The sequence below is a fragment of the Heptranchias perlo genome, chromosome 35 (assembly GCF_035084215.1).
Source record: "Heptranchias perlo isolate sHepPer1 chromosome 35, sHepPer1.hap1, whole genome shotgun sequence".
Classification (NCBI taxonomy): Eukaryota; Metazoa; Chordata; class Chondrichthyes; order Hexanchiformes; family Hexanchidae; genus Heptranchias; species Heptranchias perlo.
The window spans coordinates 20,254,670-20,272,939 of record NC_090359.1 but is presented as its reverse complement, the minus strand read 5'-3'; the positions used below and the strand labels follow the sequence as shown (position 1 = coordinate 20,272,939).

At 49.9% G+C, this 18,270-nt stretch overlaps 1 protein-coding gene across 1 annotated transcript in view; it reads right to left on the bottom strand.

Annotated features, from left to right (window-relative positions):
* The window catches only part of naa38 (N-alpha-acetyltransferase 38, NatC auxiliary subunit), a 78,440-nt gene continuing 60,170 nt past the window's right edge, over nucleotides 1-18,270 (bottom strand). The window contains exon 3 of the mRNA XM_067972037.1: nucleotides 1-248. Coding sequence (XP_067828138.1) covers nucleotides 136-248 — 113 coding nt within the window. The 3' untranslated portion in view covers nucleotides 1-135. The remainder of the gene's footprint in view (nucleotides 249-18,270) is intronic.

The window sequence follows — 18,270 nt, the reverse complement described above, 5'->3', positions numbered from 1 at the left end:
TTGAACTTGCGTTCTCTGGATTAATCGTCCCGGCCTCTGGATTACGGGTCCAGTAACACAGCCGTATCCAACCCGCACTTGTGCTCGGAGTCCGTTTTTTTGTTCGTGAAGTGCTGTGAGGCATTTTTTTCTACGTTAAATGTCAGCTTGGCTCAGTTGGTGCCGCTCAACAGGACCGTGTTTTAGGCCACACTCGGAGCACCCTGCGCCGTTCTGGTCTCCGCACGACAAAAGGCGATATCGAACCACTGGAGAAAGTGCAGAAAAGATTTACGAGGACGTTACCAGAATTGAGGGGATAAAACCATCAGGAAAGTTTGAACAGGCTGGGGCTCTTTTCTCTGAAAATGAGACGAAGAGGGGACCAGATAGAGGCCTTTAAAAAATTATGAAGGGGTTCGATTGTGGAGAACCTTTCTTTCTTATTCGTTCATGGGATGCGGGCGTCGCTGGCGAGGCCGGCATTTATTGCCCATCCCTAATTGCCCTTGAGAAGGTGGTGGTGAGCCGCCTTCTTGAACCGTTGCAGTCCGTGTGGTGACGGTTCTCCCACAGTGCTGTTAGGAAGGGAGTTCCAGGATTTTGACCCAGCGACGATGAAGGAACGGCCGATATATTTCCAAGTCGGGATGGTGTGTGACTTGGAGGGGAACGTGCAGGTGGTGTTGTTCCCATGTGCCTGCTGCCCTTGTCCTTCTAGGTGGTAGAGGTCGCGGGTTTGGGAGGTGCTGTCGAAGAAGCCTTGGCGAGTTGCTGCAGTGCATCCTGTGGATGGCGCACACTTGTTGGTAAGTCCAGAACAGGGGGGTATAAAAATAAGATGGTCACTAACTGATCAGATAAAGAAATTAGGAGGAATTTCTTTATGCTGAGAGTGTGGAACTCACTGCCACATGGAGTGGATGAAGGAGATAGCATAGATGCATTTAAAGGGAGGCTTGATGCTTACATGAGGGAGAAAGAAACAGAGGGATGTGGGGGGCAGGGTGGGATGAGGCAATTCGAGTGGGAGGAGGCTCGTGTGGAGCATAAACACCGGCAGTTGGGTCAAATGGCCTGTTTCTGAGCTGTCGATTCATTGTAATTCTATGTAACCTGAGCAGATAATCCAGGCTGACACTTTCCGATGAGATGTTAAACCGAGGGCCCGTCTGCCCCTCTCGGGTGGACGTAAAAGATCCCACGGCCTCTACTTTGAAGAAAAGCAGGGGGAGATCGTCCCGGTGTCCTGGGCCAATATTTATCCCTTAACCAATGCAACCAAAAAATCAGATTGTCTGGTCACTTATCCTAATTTGCGGGATCTTGCTGTGCGCACATTGACTGCTGCGTTTCCCTACATTACAATAGTGGCTACACTTCAAAAGTAATTCACTTTGGTACCTCCTGAGGATATGATAAAGTGTTATATAAGGAAGTCTTTCTTTCTTTAAAAGTACTATATAAAAGCAGGGTTGTTCAGAGTGTCTGTGTGTACCTGTCATTGTATCTGTGTACATAAGAACATAAGAAATAGGAGCAGGAGGAGGCCAATCGGCCCCTCGAGCCTGCTCCGCCATTTAATAAGATCATGGCTGATCTGATCCTAACCTCAAATCTAAATTCATGTCCAATTTCCTGCCCGCTCCCCGTAACCCCTAATTCCCTTTACATGTCTGTACATATGCGCGTGCATGTCTCTATTTGCAAGTGTGTGTGCGTGCGTCTGTATATGTGTGTGCGTAGGTCTCTATTTGCATGTGTGTGTCCCTGTCTGTACATATGTGTCTTTGTGTGTGTATGTCTGTATTTGCATGTGTGTGTGTGTATGTCTGTTTCTGTGTGTGTGTTTGTCTGTCTATCTGTCGCTGTGTGTGTGTGTGTGTTTTTTTTAATTCGTTCACGGGATGTGGGCGTCGCTGGCGAGGCCGGCATTTATTGCCCATCCCTAATTGCCCTCGAGAAGGTGGTGGTGAGCCGCCTTCTTGAACCGCTGCAGTCCGTGTGGTGACGGTTCTCCCACAGTGCTGTTAGGAAGGGAGTTCCAGGATTTTGACCCAGCGACGATGAAGGAACGGCCGATATATTTCCAAGTCGGGATGGTGTGTGACTTGGAGGGGAACGTGTGTATGAGAGTGTGTCCCTCTGTGTGTGTGTGTGTGTGTGTGTGTGTATGAGAGTGTGTCCCTGTGTGTGTGTGTGTGTGTGTATGAGAGTGTGTCCCTGTGTGTGTGTGTGTGTGTGTGTGTATGAGAGTGTGTCCCTCTGTGTGTGTGTGTGTGTGTGTGTGTATGAGAGTGTGTCCCTCTGTGTGTGTGTGTGTGTGTGTGTGTATGAGAGTGTGTCCCTCTGTGTGTGTGTATGAGAGTGTGTCCCTCTGTGTGTGTGTGTGTGTATGAGAGTGTGTCCCTCTGTGTGTGTGTGTGTGTGTGTGTGTGTATGAGAGTGTGTCCCTCTGTGTGTGTGTGTGTGTATGAGAGTGTGTCCCTCTGTGTGTGTGTGTGTGTGTGTGTATGAGAGTGTGTCCCTCTGTGTGTGTGTGTGTGTGTGTGTATGAGAGTGTGTCCCTCTGTGTGTGTGTATGAGAGTGTGTCCCTCTGTGTGTGTGCGTGTGTATGAGAGTGTGTCCCTCTGTGTGTGTGTGTGTGTGTGTGTGTATGAGAGTGTGTCCCTCTGTGTGTGTGTGTGTGTATGAGAGTGTGTCCCTCTGTGTGTGTGTGTATGAGAGTGTGTCCCTCTGTGTGTGTGTGTGTGTGTGTGTATGAGAGTGTGTCCCTCTGTGTGTGTGTGTGTGTGTGTATGAGAGTGTGTCCCTCTGTGTGTGTGTGTGTGTGTGTGTGTATGAGAGTGTGTCCCTCTGTGTGTGTGTGTGTGTGTATGAGAGTGTGTCCCTCTGTGTGTGTGTGTGTGTGTGTGTGTATGAGAGTGTGTCCCTCTGTGTGTGTGTGTGTATGAGAGTGTGTCCCTCAGTGTGTGTGTGTGTGTGTGTGTGTATGAGAGTGTGTCCCTCTGTGTGTGTGTGTGTGTGTATGAGAGTGTGTCCCTCTGTGTGTGTGTGTGTGTGTGTGTATGAGAGTGTGTCCCTCTGTGTGTGTATGAGAGTGTGTCCCTCTGTGTGTGTGTGTGTGTGTGTGCGTGTGTATGAGAGTGTGTCCCTCTGTGTGTGTGTGTGTGTGTGTGTATGAGAGTGTGTCCCTCTGTGTGTGTATGAGAGTGTGTCCCTCTGTGTGTGTGTGTGTGTGTGTGTGTGTGTGTGTATGAGAGTGTGTCCCTCTGTGTGTGTGTGTGTGTATGAGAGTGTGTCCCTCTGTGTGTGTGTGTGTGTGTGTGTATGAGAGTGTGTCCCTCTGTGTGTGTGTGTGTGTGTGTGTATGAGAGTGTGTCCCTGTGTGTGTGTATGAGAGTGTGTCCCTCTGTGTGTGTGTGTGTGTGTGTGTATGAGAGTGTGTCCCTGTGTGTGTGTGTGTGTGTGTGTATGAGAGTGTGTCCCTCTGTGTGTGTGTGTGTGTGTGTATGAGAGTGTGTCCCTGTGTGTGTGTATGAGAGTGTGTCCCTCTGTGTGTGTGTGTGTGTGTGTATGAGAGTGTGTCCCTGTGTGTGTGTGTGTGTGTATGAGAGTGTGTCCCTCTGTGTGTGTGTGTGTGTGTGTATGAGAGTGTGTCCCTCTGTGTGTGTGTGTGTGTGTATGAGAGTGTGTCCCTGTGTGTGTGTATGAGAGTGTGTCCCTCTGTGTGTGTGTGTATGAGAGTGTGTCCCTCTGTGTGTGTGTGTGTGTGTGTGTATGAGAGTGTGTCCCTGTGTGTGTGTATGAGAGTGTGTCCCTCTGTGTGTGTGTGTGTGTGTGTGTATGAGAGTGTGTCCCTGTGTGTGTGTGTGTGTGTGTGTATGAGAGTGTGTCCCTCTGTGTGTGTGTGTGTGTGTGTATGAGAGTGTGTCCCTCTGTGTGTGTGTGTGTGTGTATGAGAGTGTGTCCCTGTGTGTGTGTGTGTGTGTGTGTGTATGAGAGTGTGTCCCTGTGTGTGTGTGTGTGTATGAGAGTGTGTCCCTGTGTGTGTGTGTGTGTGTGTATGAGAGTGTGTCCCTCTGTGTGTGTGTGCGTGTGTGTATGAGAGTGTGTCCCTGTGTGTGTGTGTGTGTATGAGAGTGTGTCCCTGTGTGTGTGTGTGTGTGTGTATGAGAGTGTGTCCCTGTGTGTGTGTGTATGAGAGTGTGTCCCTGTGTGTGTGTGTGTGTGTGTGTATGAGAGTGTGTCCCTGTGTGTGTGTGTGTGTGTGTGTATGAGAGTGTGTCCCTCTGTGTGTGTGTGTGTGTATGAGAGTGTGTCCCTCTGTGTGTGTGTATGAGAGTGTGTCCCTGTGTGTGTGTGTGTGTGTGTATGAGAGTGTGTCCCTGTGTGTGTGTGTATGAGAGTGTGTCCCTGTGTGTGTGTGTGTGTGTATGAGAGTGTGTCCCTGTGTGTGTGTGTGCGTGTGTATGAGAGTGTGTCCCTGTGTGTGTGTGTGTATGAGAGTGTGTCCCTGTGTGTGTGTGTGTATGAGAGTGTGTCCCTCTGTGTGTGTGTGTGTATGAGAGTGTGTCCCTGTGTGTGTGTGTGTGTGTGTGTGTATGAGAGTGTGTCCCTGTGTGTGTGTGTGTATGAGAGTGTGTCCCTCTGTGTGTGTGTGTGTATGAGAGTGTGTCCCTGTGTGTGTGTGTGTGTGTGTGTGTATGAGAGTGTGTCCCTGTGTGTGTGTGTATGAGAGTGTGTCCCTGTGTGTGTGTGTATGAGAGTGTGTCCCTGTGTGTGTGTGTGTGTATGAGAGTGTGTCCCTGTGTGTGTGTGTGTGTGTGTATGAGAGTGTGTCCCTGTGTGTGTGTGTGTGTATGAGAGTGTGTCCCTGTGTGTGTGTGTGTGTGTGTATGAGAGTGTGTCCCTGTGTGTGTGTGTATGAGAGTGTGTCCCTGTGTGTGTGTGTATGAGAGTGTGTCCCTGTGTGTGTGTGTATGAGAGTGTGTCCCTGTGTGTGTGTGTATGAGAGTGTGTCCCTGTGTGTGTGTGTATGAGAGTGTGTCCCTGTGTGTGTGTGTGTGTGTATGAGAGTGTGTCCCTGTGTGTGTGTGTGCGTGTGTATGAGAGTGTGTCCCTGTGTGTGTGTGTGTATGAGAGTGTGTCCCTCTGTGTGTGTGTGTGTATGAGAGTGTGTCCCTGTGTGTGTGTGTGTGTGTGTATGAGAGTGTGTCCCTCTGTGTGTGTGTGTGTGTGTGTATGAGAGTGTGTCCCTCTGTGTGTGTGTGTGTATGAGAGTGTGTCCCTCTGTGTGTGTGTGTGTATGAGAGTGTGTCCCTCTGTGTGTGTGTGTGTGTGTGTATGAGAGTGTGTCCCTGTGTGTGTGTGTATGAGAGTGTGTCCCTGTGTGTGTGTGTGTATGAGAGTGTGTCCCTGTGTGTGTGTGTATGAGAGTGTGTCCCTGTGTGTGTGTGTGTATGAGAGTGTGTCCCTGTGTGTGTGTGTATGAGAGTGTGTCCCTCTGTGTGTGTGTGTGTGTATGAGAGTGTGTCCCTGTGTGTGTGTGTGTGTGTGTGTATGAGAGTGTGTCCCTGTGTGTGTGTGTGTGTGTGTATGAGAGTGTGTCCCTCTGTGTGTGTGTGTGTGTGTATGAGAGTGTGTCCCTCTGTGTGTGTGTGTGTATGAGAGTGTGTCCCTGTGTGTGTGTGTGTGTGTGTATGAGAGTGTGTCCCTCTGTGTGTGTGTGTGTGTGTATGAGAGTGTGTCCCTCTGTGTGTGTGTGTGTATGAGAGTGTGTCCCTCTGTGTGTGTGTGTGTGTGTATGAGAGTGTGTCCCTGTGTGTGTGTGTGTGTATGAGAGTGTGTCCCTGTGTGTGTGTGTGTATGAGAGTGTGTCCCTGTGTGTGTGTGTGTGTATGAGAGTGTGTCCCTCTGTGTGTGTGTGTGTGTGTGTGTATGAGAGTGTGTCCCTCTGTGTGTGTGTGTGTGTATGAGAGTGTGTCCCTCTGTGTGTGTGTGGGTGTGTGTATGAGAGTGTGTCCCTCTGTGTGTGTGTGTGTGTATGAGAGTGTGTCCCTCTGTGTGTGTGTGTGTGTGTGTATGAGAGTGTGTCCCTGTGTGTGTGTGTGTGTGTGTGTATGAGAGTGTGTCCCTCTGTGTGTGTGTGGGTGTGTGTATGAGAGTGTGTCCCTCTGTGTGTGTGTGTGTGTGTGTGTGTATGAGAGTGTGTCCCTGTGTGTGTGTGTGTGTATGAGAGTGTGTCCCTCTGTGTGTGTGTGTGTGTATGAGAGTGTGTCCCTGTGTGTGTGTGTGTGTGAGAGTGTGTCCCTCTGTGTGTGTGTGTGTGTGTGTATGAGAGTGTGTCCCTGTGTGTGTGTGTGTGTGTGTGTATGAGAGTGTGTCCCTCTGTGTGTGTGTCGGTGTGTGTGTATGAGAGTGTGTCCCTCTGTGTGTGTGTGTGTATGAGAGTGTGTCCCTGTGTGTGTGTGTGTGTGTGTATGAGAGTGTGTCCCTCTGTGTGTGTGTGTGTATGAGAGTGTGTCCCTGTGTGTGTGTGTGTGTATGAGAGTGTGTCCCTCTGTGTGTGTGTGTGTGTGTGTGTGTATGAGAGTGTGTCCCTCTGTGTGTGTCTGTGTGTGTGTGTGTGTATGAGAGTGTGTCCCTGTGTGTGTGTGTGTGTGTGTATGAGAGTGTGTCCCTGTGTGTGTGTGTGTGTGTGTGTGTGTGTATATGAGAGTGTGTCCCTGTGTGTGTGTGTATGAGAGTGTGTCCCTGTGTGTGTGTGTGTGTGTGTGTGTGTGTGTATGAGAGTGTGTCCCTGTGTGTGTGTGTGTGTGTGTGTATGAGAGTGTGTCCCTGTGTGTGTGTGTGTGTGTGTGTATGAGAGTGTGTCCCTGTGTGTGTGTGTGTGTGTGTGTGTATGAGAGTGTGTCCCTGTGTGTGTGTGTGTGTGTGTGTATGAGAGTGTGTCCCTGTGTGTGTGTGTATGAGAGTGTGTCCCTGTGTGTGTGTGTGTGTGTGTGTGTGTATGAGAGTGTGTCCCTCTGTGTGTGTGTGTGTGTGTGTGTATGAGAGTGTGTCCCTCTGTGTGTGTGTGTGTGTGTGTGTATGAGAGTGTGTCCCTCTGTGTGTGTGTGTGTATGAGAGTGTGTCCCTCTGTGTGTGTGTGTGTATGAGAGTGTGTCCCTCTGTGTGTGTGTATGAGAGTGTGTCCCTCTGTGTGTGTGTGTGTGTGTATAAGAGTGTGTCCCTCTGTGTGTGTGTGTGTGTATGAGAGTGTGTCCGTGTGTGTGTGTGTGTGTGTGTGTATGAGAGTGTGTCCCTGTGTGTGTGTGTGTGTGTGTATGAGAGTGTGTCCCTGTGTGTGTGTGTGTGTGTGTGTATGAGAGTGTGTCCCTGTGTGTGTGTGTGTGTGTGTATGAGAGTGTGTCCCTGTGTGTGTGTGTGTGTGTGTATGAGAGTGTGTCCCTCTGTGTGTGTGTGTGTGTGTGTGTGTGTGTATGAGAGTGTGTCCCTGTGTGTGTGTGTGTGTGTGTGTATGAGAGTGTGTCCCTCTGTGTGTGTGTGTGTATGAGAGTGTGTCCCTGTGTGTGTGTGTGTGTGTGTGTGTATGAGAGTGTGTCCCTCTGTGTGTGTGTGTGTGTGTGTGTATGAGAGTGTGTCCCTCTGTGTGTGTGTGTGTGTGTGTGTATGAGAGTGTGTCCCTGTGTGTGTGTGTGTGTGTGTGTATGAGAGTGTGTCCCTCTGTGTGTGTGTGTGTGTGCGTGTGTATGAGAGTGTGTCCCTCTGTGTGTGTGTGTGTGTGTATGAGAGTGTGTCCCTCTGTGTGTGTGTGTGTGTGTATGAGAGTGTGTCCCTCTGTGTGTGTGTGTGTGTGTATGAGAGTGTGTCCCTCTGTGTGTGTGTGTGTGTGTGTATGAGAGTGTGTCCCTGTGTGTGTGTGTGTGTGTGTGTGTATGAGAGTGTGTCCCTCTGTGTGTGTGTGTGTGTGTGTGTGTATGAGAGTGTGTCCCTGTGTGTGTGTGTGTGTGTGTGTGTGTGTATGAGAGTGTGTCCCTGTGTGTGTGTGCGTGTGTGTATGAGAGTGTGTCCCTGTGTGTGTGTGTGTGTGTGTGTATGAGAGTGTGTCCCTGTGTGTGTGTGTGTGTGTGTGTATGAGAGTGTGTCCCTGTGTGTGTGTGTGTGTGTGTGTGTATGAGAGTGTGTCCCTGTGTGTGTGTGTGTGTGTGTGTGTATGAGAGTGTGTCCCTGTGTGTGTGTGTGTGTGTGTGTATGAGAGTGTGTCCCTGTGTGTGTGTGTGTGTGTGTGTATGAGAGTGTGTCCCTCTGTGTGTGTGTGTGTGTGTATGAGAGTGTGTCCCTGTGTTTGTGTGTGTGTGTGTATGAGAGTGTGTCCCTCTGTGTGTGTGTGTGTGTGTGTATGAGAGTGTGTCCCTGTGTGTGTGTGTGTGTGTATGAGAGTGTGTCCCTGTGTGTGTGTGTATGAGAGTGTGTCCCTGTGTGTGTGTGTGTGTGTGTGTATGAGAGTGTGTCCCTGTGTGTGTGTGTGCGTGTGTATGAGAGTGTGTCCCTCTGTGTGTGTGTGTGTGTGTATGAGAGTGTGTCCCTGTGTGTGTGTGTGTGTGTGTATGAGAGTGTGTCCCTCTGTGTGTGTGTGTGTGTGTATGAGAGTGTGTCACTGTGTGTGTGTGTATGAGAGTGTGTCCCTGTGTGTGTGTGTGTGTGTGTGTGTGTGTATGAGAATGTGTCCCTGTGTGTGTGTGTATGAGAGTGTGTCCCTGTGTGTGTGTGTGTGTGTGTGTATGAGAGTGTGTCCCTCTGTGTGTGTGTGTGTGTGTGTGTATGAGAGTGTGTCCCTCTGTGTGTGTGTGTGTATGAGAGTGTGTCCCTGTGTGTGTGTGTGTGTATGAGAGTGTGTCCCTCTGTGTGTGTGTGTGTGTGTGTGTGTATGAGAGTGTGTCCCTCTGTGTGTGTCTGTGTGTGTGTGTGTGTATGAGAGTGTGTCCCTGTGTGTGTGTGTGTGTGTGTATGAGAGTGTGTCCCTGTGTGTGTGTGTGTGTGTGTGTGTGTATATGAGAGTGTGTCCCTGTGTGTGTGTGTATGAGAGTGTGTCCCTGTGTGTGTGTGTGTGTGTGTGTGTATGAGAGTGTGTCCCTGTGTGTGTGTGTGTGTGTGTGTATGAGAGTGTGTCCCTGTGTGTGTGTGTGTGTGTGTGTATGAGAGTGTGTCCCTGTGTGTGTGTGTGTGTGTGTGTGTATGAGAGTGTGTCCCTGTGTGTGTGTGTGTGTGTGTGTATGAGAGTGTGTCCCTGTGTGTGTGTGTATGAGAGTGTGTCCCTGTGTGTGTGTGTGTGTGTGTGTGTGTGTATGAGAGTGTGTCCCTCTGTGTGTGTGTGTGTGTGTGTGTGTGTATGAGAGTGTGTCCCTCTGTGTGTGTGTGTGTGTGTGTGTGTATGAGAGTGTGTCCCTCTGTGTGTGTGTGTGTATGAGAGTGTGTCCCTCTGTGTGTGTGTGTGTGTATGAGAGTGTGTCCGTGTGTGTGTGTGTGTGTGTGTGTGTATGAGAGTGTGTCCCTGTGTGTGTGTGTGTGTGTGTATGAGAGTGTGTCCCTGTGTGTGTGTGTGTGTGTGTGTATGAGAGTGTGTCCCTGTGTGTGTGTGTGTGTGTGTGTATGAGAGTGTGTCCCTGTGTGTGTGTGTATGAGAGTGTGTCCCTCTGTGTGTGTGTATGAGAGTGTGTCCCTCTGTGTGTGTGTGTGTGTGTATAAGAGTGTGTCCCTCTGTGTGTGTGTGTGTGTATGAGAGTGTGTCCGTGTGTGTGTGTGTGTGTGTGTGTATGAGAGTGTGTCCCTGTGTGTGTGTGTGTGTGTGTATGAGAGTGTGTCCCTGTGTGTGTGTGTGTGTGTGTGTATGAGAGTGTGTCCCTGTGTGTGTGTGTGTGTGTGTGTATGAGAGTGTGTCCCTGTGTGTGTGTGTGTGTGTGTGTATGAGAGTGTGTCCCTGTGTGTGTGTGTGTGTGTGTGTATGAGAGTGTGTCCCTCTGTGTGTGTGTGTGTGTGTGTGTGTGTATGAGAGTGTGTCCCTGTGTGTGTGTGTGTGTGTGTGTATGAGAGTGTGTCCCTCTGTGTGTGTGTGTGTATGAGAGTGTGTCCCTGTGTGTGTGTGTGTGTGTGTGTGTATGAGAGTGTGTCCCTCTGTGTGTGTGTGTGTGTGTGTGTATGAGAGTGTGTCCCTCTGTGTGTGTGTGTGTGTGTGTGTATGAGAGTGTGTCCCTGTGTGTGTGTGTGTGTATGAGAGTGTGTCCCTCTGTGTGTGTGTGTGTGTGCGTGTGTATGAGAGTGTGTCCCTCTGTGTGTGTGTGTGTGTGTGTGTATGAGAGTGTGTCCCTCTGTGTGTGTGTGTGTGTGTATGAGAGTGTGTCCCTCTGTGTGTGTGTGTGTGTGTATGAGAGTGTGTCCCTCTGTGTGTGTGTGTGTGTGTGTATGAGAGTGTGTCCCTGTGTGTGTGTGTGTGTGTGTGTGTATGAGAGTGTGTCCCTCTGTGTGTGTGTGTGTGTGTGTGTATGAGAGTGTGTCCCTGTGTGTGTGTGTGTGTGTGTGTGTGTGTATGAGAGTGTGTCCCTGTGTGTGTGTGCGTGTGTGTATGAGAGTGTGTCCCTGTGTGTGTGTGTGTGTGTGTGTATGAGAGTGTGTCCCTGTGTGTGTGTGTGTGTGTGTATGAGAGTGTGTCCCTGTGTGTGTGTGTGTGTGTGTGTGTATGAGAGTGTGTCCCTGTGTGTGTGTGTGTGTGTGTGTGTATGAGAGTGTGTCCCTGTGTGTGTGTGTGTGTGTGTGTATGAGAGTGTGTCCCTGTGTGTGTGTGTGTGTGTGTGTATGAGAGTGTGTCCCTCTGTGTGTGTGTGTGTGTGTATGAGAGTGTGTCCCTGTGTTTGTGTGTGTGTGTGTATGAGAGTGTGTCCCTCTGTGTGTGTGTGTGTGTGTGTATGAGAGTGTGTCCCTGTGTGTGTGTGTGTGTGTATGAGAGTGTGTCCCTGTGTGTGTGTGTATGAGAGTGTGTCCCTGTGTGTGTGTGTGCGTGTGTATGAGAGTGTGTCCCTGTGTGTGTGTGTGTGTGTGTATGAGAGTGTGTCACTGTGTGTGTGTGTATGAGAGTGTGTCCCTGTGTGTGTGTGTGTGTGTGTGTGTGTGTGTATGAGAGTGTGTCCCTGTGTGTGTGTGTGTGTGTGTGTGTGTGTATGAGAATGTGTCCCTCTGTGTGTGTGTGTGTGTGTGTGTGTATGAGAGTGTGTCCCTCTGTGTGTGTGTGTGTGTGTGTGTGTATGAGAGTGTGTCCCTGTGTGTGTGTGTGCGTGTGTATGAGAGTGTGTCCCTCTGTGTGTGTGTGTGTGTGTATGAGAGTGTGTCACTGTGTGTGTGTGTATGAGAGTGTGTCCCTGTGTGTGTGTGTGTGTGTGTGTGTGTGTATGAGAATGTGTCCCTGTGTGTGTGTGTATGAGAGTGTGTCCCTGTGTGTGTGTGTGTGTGTGTGTATGAGAGTGTGTCCCTCTGTGTGTGTGTGTGTGTGTGTATGAGAGTGTGTCCCTGTGTGTGTGTGTGTATGAGAGTGTGTCCCTGTGTGTGTGTGTGTGTGTGTGTGTATGAGAGTGTGTCCCTCTGTGTGTGTGTGTGTATGAGAGTGTGTCCCTCTGTGTGTGTGTGTGTATGAGAGTGTGTCCCTGTGTGTGTGTGTATGAGAGTGTGTCCCTCTGTGTGTGCGTGTGTGTGTATGAGAGTGTGTCCCTCTGTGTGTGTGTGTGTATGAGAGTGTGTCCGTGTGTGTGTGTGTGTGTGTATGAGAGTGTGTCCCTCTGTGTGTGTGTGTGTATGAGAGTGTGTCCCTGTGTGTGTGTGTGTGTATGAGAGTGTGTCCCTGTGTGTGTGCGTGTGTGTGTATGAGAGTGTGTCCCTCTGTGTGTGTGTGTGTGTATGAGAGTGTGTCCCTGTGTGTGTGTGTGTGTGTATGAGAGTGTGTCCCTGTGTGTGTGTGTGTGTGTGTGTATGAGAATGTGTCCCTCTGTGTGTGTGTGTGTGTGTGTGTATGAGAGTGTGTCCCTCTGTGTGTGTGTGTGTGTGTGTGTATGAGAGTGTGTCCCTGTGTGTGTGTGTGTGTGTGTGTATGAGAATGTGTCCCTCTGTGTGTGTGTGTGTGTGTGTGTATGAGAGTGTGTCCCTCTGTGTGTGTGTGTGTGTGTGTGTATGAGAGTGTGTCCCTGTGTGTGTGTGTGTGTGTGTATGAGAGTGTGTCCCTCTGTGTGTGTGTGTGTGTGTGTATGAGAGTGTGTCCCTCTGTGTGTGTGTGTGTGTGTATGAGAGTGTGTCCCTCTGTGTGTGTGTGGGTGTGTGTATGAGAGTGTGTCCCTCTGTGTGTGTGTGTGTGTGTGTATGAGAGTGTGTCCCTGTGTGTGTGTGTGTGTGTGTGTATGAGAGTGTGTCCCTCTGTGTGTGTGTGTGTGTATGAGAGTGTGTCCCTGTGTGTGTGTGTGTGTGTGTGTATGAGAGTGTGTCCCTCTGTGTGTGTGTGTGTGTGTGTGTGTATGAGAGTGTGTCCCTGTGTGTGTGTGTGTGTGTGTGTATGAGAGTGTGTCCCTCTGTGTGTGTGTCGGTGTGTGTATGAGAGTGTGTCCCTGTGTGTGTGTGTGTGTGTGTATGAGAGTGTGTCCCTCTGTGTGTGTGTGTGTGTATGAGAGTGTGTCCCTGTGTGTGTGTGTGTGTATGAGAGTGTGTCCCTCTGTGTGTGTGTGTGTGTGTGTGTGTGTGTGTATGAGAGTGTGTCCCTCTGTGTGTGTGTGTCTGTGTGTGTATGAGAGTGTGTCCCTGTGTGTGTGTGTGTGTGTGTGTATGAGAGTGTGTCCCTGTGTGTGTGTGTGTGTGTGTATGAGAGTGTGTCCCTGTGTGTGTGTGTGTGTGTGTGTGTGTATGAGAGTGTGTCCCTGTGTGTGTGTGTGTGTATGAGAGTGTGTCCCTGTGTGTGTGTGTATGAGAGTGTGTCCCTGTGTGTGTGTGTGTGTGTGTGTATGAGAGTGTGTCCCTGTGTGTGTGTGTGTGTGTATGAGAGTGTGTCCCTGTGTGTGTGTGTGTGTGTGTGTGTGTATGAGAGTGTGTCCCTGTGTGTGTGTGTGTGTGTGTGTGTATGAGAGTGTGTCCCTGTGTGTGTGTGTGTGTGTGTGTATGAGAGTGTGTCCCTGTGTGTGTGTGTATGAGAGTGTGTCCCTGTGTGTGTGTGTGTGTGTGTGTGTATGAGAGTGTGTCCCTCTGTGTGTGTGTGTGTGTATGAGAGTGTGTCCCTCTGTGTGTGTGTGTGTGTGTGTATGAGAGTGTGTCCCTCTGTGTGTGTGTGTGTATGAGAGTGTGTCCCTCTGTGTGTGTGTGTATGAGAGTGTGTCCCTCTGTGTGTGTGTATGAGAGTGTGTCCCTCTGTGTGTGTGTGTGTGTGTGTATAAGAGTGTGTCCCTCTGTGTGTGTGTGTGTGTATGAGAGTGTGTCCCTGTGTGTGTGTGTGTGTGTGTGTATGAGAGTGTGTCCCTGTGTGTGTGTGTGTGTGTATGAGAGTGTGTCCCTGTGTGTGTGTGTGTGTGTGTGTATGAGAGTGTGTCCCTCTGTGTGTGTGTGTGTGTGTGTATGAGAGTGTGTCCCTGTGTGTGTGTGTGTGTGTGTGTATGAGAGTGTGTCCCTCTGTGTGTGTGTGTGTGTGTATGAGAGTGTGTCCCTGTGTGTGTGTGTGTTTGTGTGTATGAGAGTGTGTCCCTCTGTGTGTGTGTGTGTGTGTGTATGAGAGTGCGTCCCTCTGTGTGTGTGTGTGTGTGTGTGTGTATGAGAGTGTGTCCCTGTGTGTGTGTGTGTGTGTGTGTATGAGAGTGTGTCCCTCTGTGTGTGTGTGTGTGTGTGTATGAGAGTTTGTCCCTGTGTGTGTGTGTGTGTGTGTGTGTATGAGAGTGTGTCCCTCTGTGTGTGTGTGTGTGTGTGTGTATGAGAGTGTGTCCCTCTGTGTGTGTGTGTGTGTGTGTGTATGAGAGTGTGTCCCTGTGTGTGTGTGTGTGTGTGTGTGTATGAGAGTGTGTCCCTCTGTGTGTGTGTGTGTGTGTGTGTGTATTAGAGTGTGTCCCTCTGTGTGTGTGTGTGTGTGTGTATGAGAGTGTGTCCCTCTGTGTGTGTGTGTGTGTGTGTATGAGAGTGTGTCCCTCTGTGTGTGTGTGTGTGTGTGTGTGTATGAGAGTGTGTCCCTGTGTGTGTGTGTGTGTGTGTATGAGAGTGTGTCCCTGTGTGTGTGTGTGTGTGTGTGTATGAGAGTGTGTCCCTGTGTGTGTGTGTGTGTGTGTGTATGAGAGTGTGTCCCTGTGTGTGTGTGTGTGTGTGTTTGTGTATGAGAGTGTGTCCCTGTGTGTGTGTGTGTGTGTGTATGAGAGTGTGTCCCTGTGTGTGTGTGTGTGTGTGTGTATGAGAGTGTGTCCCTGTGTGTGTGTGTGTGTTTGTGTATGAGAGTGTGTCCCTCTGTGTGTGTGTGTGTATGAGAGTGTGTCCCCCTGTGTGTGTGTGTGTGTGTGTGTATGAGAGTGTGTCCCTGTGTGTGTGTGTGTGTGTGTATGAGAGTGTGTCCCTGTGTGTGTGTGTGTGTGTGTGTGTATGAGAGTGTGTCCCTCTGTGTGTGTGTGTGTATGTGTATGAGAGTGTGTCCCTGTGTGTGTGTGTGTGTGTGTGTATGAGAGTGTGTCCCTCTGTGTGTGTGTGTGTGTGTATGAGAGTGTGTCTGTGTGTGTGTGTGTGTGTGTATGAGAGTGTGTCCCTCTGTGTGTGTGTGTGTGTGTGTGTATGTATGAGAGTGTGTCCCTGTGTGTGTGTGTGCGTGTGTATGAGAGTGTGTCCCTGTGTGTGTGTGTGTATGAGAGTGTGTCCCTCTGTGTGTGTGTGTGTGTGTGTATGAGAGTGTGTCCCTCTGTGTGTGTGTGTGTGTGTGTATGAGAGTGTGTCCCTCTGTGTGTGTGTGTGTGTGTGTATGAGAGTGTGTCCCTGTGTGTGTGTGTGTGTGTGTATGAGAGTGTGTCCCTGTGTGTGTGTGTGTATGAGAGTGTGTCCCTGTGTGTGTGTGTGTGTGTATGAGAGTGTGTCCCTCTGTGTGTGTGTGTGTGTGTATGAGAGTGTGTCCCTCTGTGTGTGTGTGTGTGTGTGTATGAGAGTGTGTCCCTGTGTGTGTGTGTGTATGAGAGTGTGTCCCTGTGTGTGTGTGTGTGTGTGTGCATGAGAGTGTGTCCCTGTTTGTGTGTGTGTGTGTGTGTGTGTATGAGAGTGTGTCCCTCTGTGTGTGTGTGTGTGTGTGCATGAGAGTGTGTCCCTGTTTGTGTGTGTGTGTGTGTGTGTGTATGAGAGTGTGTCCCTGTGTGTGTGTGCGTGTGTGTATGAGAGTGTGTCCCTGTGTGTGTGTGTGTGTGTGTGTGTATGAGAGTGTGTCCCTGTGTGTGTGTGTGTGTGTGTATGAGAGTGTGTCCCCCGTGTGTGTGTGTGTGTGTGTATGAGAGTGTGTCCCTGTGTGTGTGTGTGTGTGTGTGTATGAGAGTGTGTCCCTGTGTGTGTGTGTGTGTGTGTGTATGAGAGTGTGTCCCTGTGTGTGTGTGTGTGTGTGTGTATGAGAGTGTGTCCCTGTGTGTGTGTGTGTGTGTGTGTGTATGAGAGTGTGTCCCTCTGTGTGTGTGTGTGTGTGTATGAGAGTGTGTCCCTGTGTTTGTGTGTGTGTGTGTATGAGAGTGTGTCCCTCTGTGTGTGTGTGTGTGTGTGTATGAGAGTGTGTCCCTGTGTGTGTGTGTGTGTGTATGAGAGTGTGTCCCTGTGTGTGTGTGTATGAGAGTGTGTCCCTGTGTGTGTGTGTGTGTGTGTGTGTATGAGAGTGTGTCCCTGTGTGTGTGTGTGCGTGTGTATGAGAGTGTGTCCCTCTGTGTGTGTGTGTGTGTGTATGAGAGTGTGTCCCTGTGTGTGTGTGTGTATGAGAGTGTGTCCCTCTGTGTGTGTCTGCGTGTGTATGAGAGTGTGTCCCTGTGTGTGTGTGTGTGTATGAGAGTGTGTCCCTCTGTGTGTGTGTGTGTGTATGTATGAGAGTGTGTCCCTGTGTGTGTGTGTGTGTGTGTGTGTGTATGAGAGTGTGTCCCTGTGTGTGTGTGTGTGTGTATGAGAGTGTGTCCCTGTGTGTGTGTGTATGAGAGTGTGTCCCTGTGTGTGTGTGTGTGTGTGTGTGTGTGTATGAGAGTGTGTCCCTGTGTGTGTGTGTGTGTGTGTGTATGAGAGTGTGTCCCTGTGTGTGTGTGTATGAGAGTGTGTCCCTGTGTGTGTGTGTGTGTGTGTGTGTATGAGAGTGTGTCCCTCTGTGTGTGTGTGTGTGTGTGTGTGTATGAGAGTGTGTCCCTGTGTGTGTGTGTGTGTGTGTGTGTATGAGAGTGTGTCCCTCTGTGTGTGTGTGTGTATGAGAGTGTGTCCCTCTGTGTGTGTGTGTGTATGAGAGTGTGTCCCTGTGTGTGTGTGTGTGTATGAGAGTGTGTCCCTCTGTGTGTGTGTGTGTATGAGAGTGTGTCCCTGTGTGTGTGTGTATGAGAGTGTGTCCCTCTGTGTGTGCGTGTGTGTGTATGAGAGTGTGTCCCTCTGTGTGTGTGTGTGTATGAGAGTGTGTCCCTGTGTGTGTATGAGAGTGTGTCCCTGTGTGTGTGAGTATGAGAGTGTGTCCCTCTGTGTGTGCGTGTGTGTGTATGAGAGTGTGTCCCTGTGTGTGTGTGTGTGTGTGTGTATGAGAGTGTGTCCCTGTGTGTGTGTGTGTGTGTATGAGAGTGTGTCCCTCTGTGTGTGTGTGTGTGTATGAGAGTGTGTCCCTGTGTGTGTGTGTGTGTGTGTATGAGAATGTGTCCCTCTGTGTGTGTGTGTGTGTGTGTATGAGAGTGTGTCCCTCTGTGTGTGTGTGTGTGTGTGTGTGTATGACAGTGTGTCCCTGTGTGTGTGTGTGTGTGTGTGTGTGTATGAGAGTGTGTCCCTCTGTGTGTGTGTGTGTGTGTGTATGAGAGTGTGTCCCTCTGTGTGTGTGTGTGTGTATGAGAGTGTGTCCCTCTGTGTGTGTGTGGGTGTGTGTATGAGAGTGTGTCCCTCTGTGTGTGTGTGTGTGTGTGTATGAGAGTGTGTCCCTGTGTGTGTGTGTGTGTGTGTATGAGAGTGTGTCCCTCTGTGTGTGTGTGTGTGTATGAGAGTGTGTCCCTGTGTGTGTGTGTGTGTGTGTGTATGAGAGTGTGTCCCTCTGTGTGTGTGTGTGTGTGTGTGTATGAGAGTGTGTCCCTGTGTGTGTGTGTGTGTGTGTGTATGAGAGTGTGTCCCTCTGTGTGTGTGTGTGTGTGTGTATGAGAGTGTGTCCCTCTGTGTGTGTGTGTGTGTATGAGAGTGTGTCCCTGTGTGTGTGTGTGTGTGTATGAGAGTGTGTCCCTGTGTGTGTGTGTGTGTGTGTATGAGAGTGTGTCCCTCTGTGTGTGTGTGTGTGTATGAGAGTGTGTCCCTGTGTGTGTGTGTGTGTGTGTGTGTATGAGAGTGTGTCCCTCTGTGTGTGTGTGTGTGTATGAGAGTGTGTCCCTGTGTGTGTGTGTGTGTATGAGAGTGTGTCCCTCTGTGTGTGTGTGTGTGTATGAGAGTGTGTCCCTGTGTGTGTGTGTGTGTATGAGAGTGTGTCCCTCTGTGTGTGTGTGTGTGTGTGTGTGTGTGTATGAGAGTGTGTCCCTCTGTGTGTGTGTGTCTGTGTGTGTATGAGAGTGTGTCCCTGTCTGTGTGTGTGTGTGTGTATGAGAGTGTGTCCCTGTGTGTGTGTGTGTGTGTGTGTATGAGAGTGTGTCCCTGTGTGTGTGTGTGTGTGTGTGTGTATGAGAGTGTGTCCCTGTGTGTGTGTGTGTGTATGAGAGTGTGTCCCTGTGTGTGTGTGCGTGTGTGTGTATGAGAGTGTGTCCCTGTGTGTGTGTGTGTGTCTATGAGAGTGTGTCCCTGTGTGTGTGTGTGTGTGTGTGTGTATGAGAGTGTGTCCCTGTGTGTGTGTGTGTGTGTGTGTGTGTGTATGAGAGTGTGTCCCTGTGTGTGTGTGTGTGTGTGTATGAGAGTGTGTCCCTGTGTGTGTGTGTATGAGAGTGTGTCCCTGTGTGTGTGTGTGTGTGTGTGTATGAGAGTGTGTCCCTCTGTGTGTGTGTGTGTGTATGAGAGTGTGTCCCTCTGTGTGTGTGTGTGTGTGTGTATGAGAGTGTGTCCCTCTGTGTGTGTGTGTGTATGAG